General features: G+C 44.4%; 1 protein-coding gene across 1 annotated transcript in view; it reads right to left on the bottom strand.

Annotated features, from left to right (window-relative positions):
* Nucleotides 1–183: 183 nt before the first annotated feature.
* EMH_0064410 (uncharacterized protein) overlaps nucleotides 184–673 on the bottom strand; it is a gene marked incomplete at both ends in the record, with an annotated part of 630 nt that continues 140 nt past the window's right edge. Inside the window, one exon of the mRNA XM_013498256.1 lies at nucleotides 184–673. Within this exon, the coding sequence (XP_013353710.1) occupies nucleotides 184–673 (490 nt within the window).

Genomic DNA, 673 nt, shown 5'->3' with positions numbered 1-673 from the left:
TATATATATATATATATATATATATATATATTTATTTATTTATTTATTTATTTATTTATTTATTTATTTAGATTATAGACAGTCTCCTTCTCTTTCTCTGTCTTTGTCTCTGTCTCCTTTTCTGTCTCCTTTTCTGTCTCTGTCTCTTTATCTCTCTTTCTGTCTCCTTTTTTAATTTATATTTTATATAAAATATATCTTTTTATGTATTTTATATTTTATATAAAATATATCTCCTTTGCGTCTGTCTCTGCTGTTACCCCCCCTTCTCTCATCTTTTAAATTTTCTGCTGCTGCTGCTGCTGTTGCTGCTGCTGCTGCTGCTGCTGTTGCTGCTGCTGCTATTGGTGCTGGTGCTGCTGCTTCTGCTGCTGCTGCTGCTCCTGCTGCTACTACTACTACTACTGCTACTGCTGCTACTGCTGCTGCTCCTGCTGCTGCTGCTGCTACCGCTGCTGCTACTGCTGCTGCAACTTCTACTGCTACTACTACTGCTGCTGCTGCTGCTGCTGCTACTGCTGCTGCTGCTGCTGCTGCTGCTGCTGCTGCTGCTGCTGCTGCGCAGGAAGCACGGCAAGCACACGCCGCTGCCGCCTCTGTTTTCTTATAGCCAAGTATACAGCGGCAGCGACGATGCTGAGCTGCTAGCAGCATGCGGCATGGGGCCCCCCGA

This window comes from Eimeria mitis, genomic scaffold (genome assembly GCF_000499745.2).
Source record: "Eimeria mitis Houghton genomic scaffold, Emh_scaff3290, whole genome shotgun sequence".
Taxonomy (NCBI): Eukaryota; Apicomplexa; class Conoidasida; order Eucoccidiorida; family Eimeriidae; genus Eimeria; species Eimeria mitis.
The sequence above is the reverse complement of the archived record's forward strand: the minus strand, read 5'-3'. Positions and strand labels throughout refer to the sequence as shown.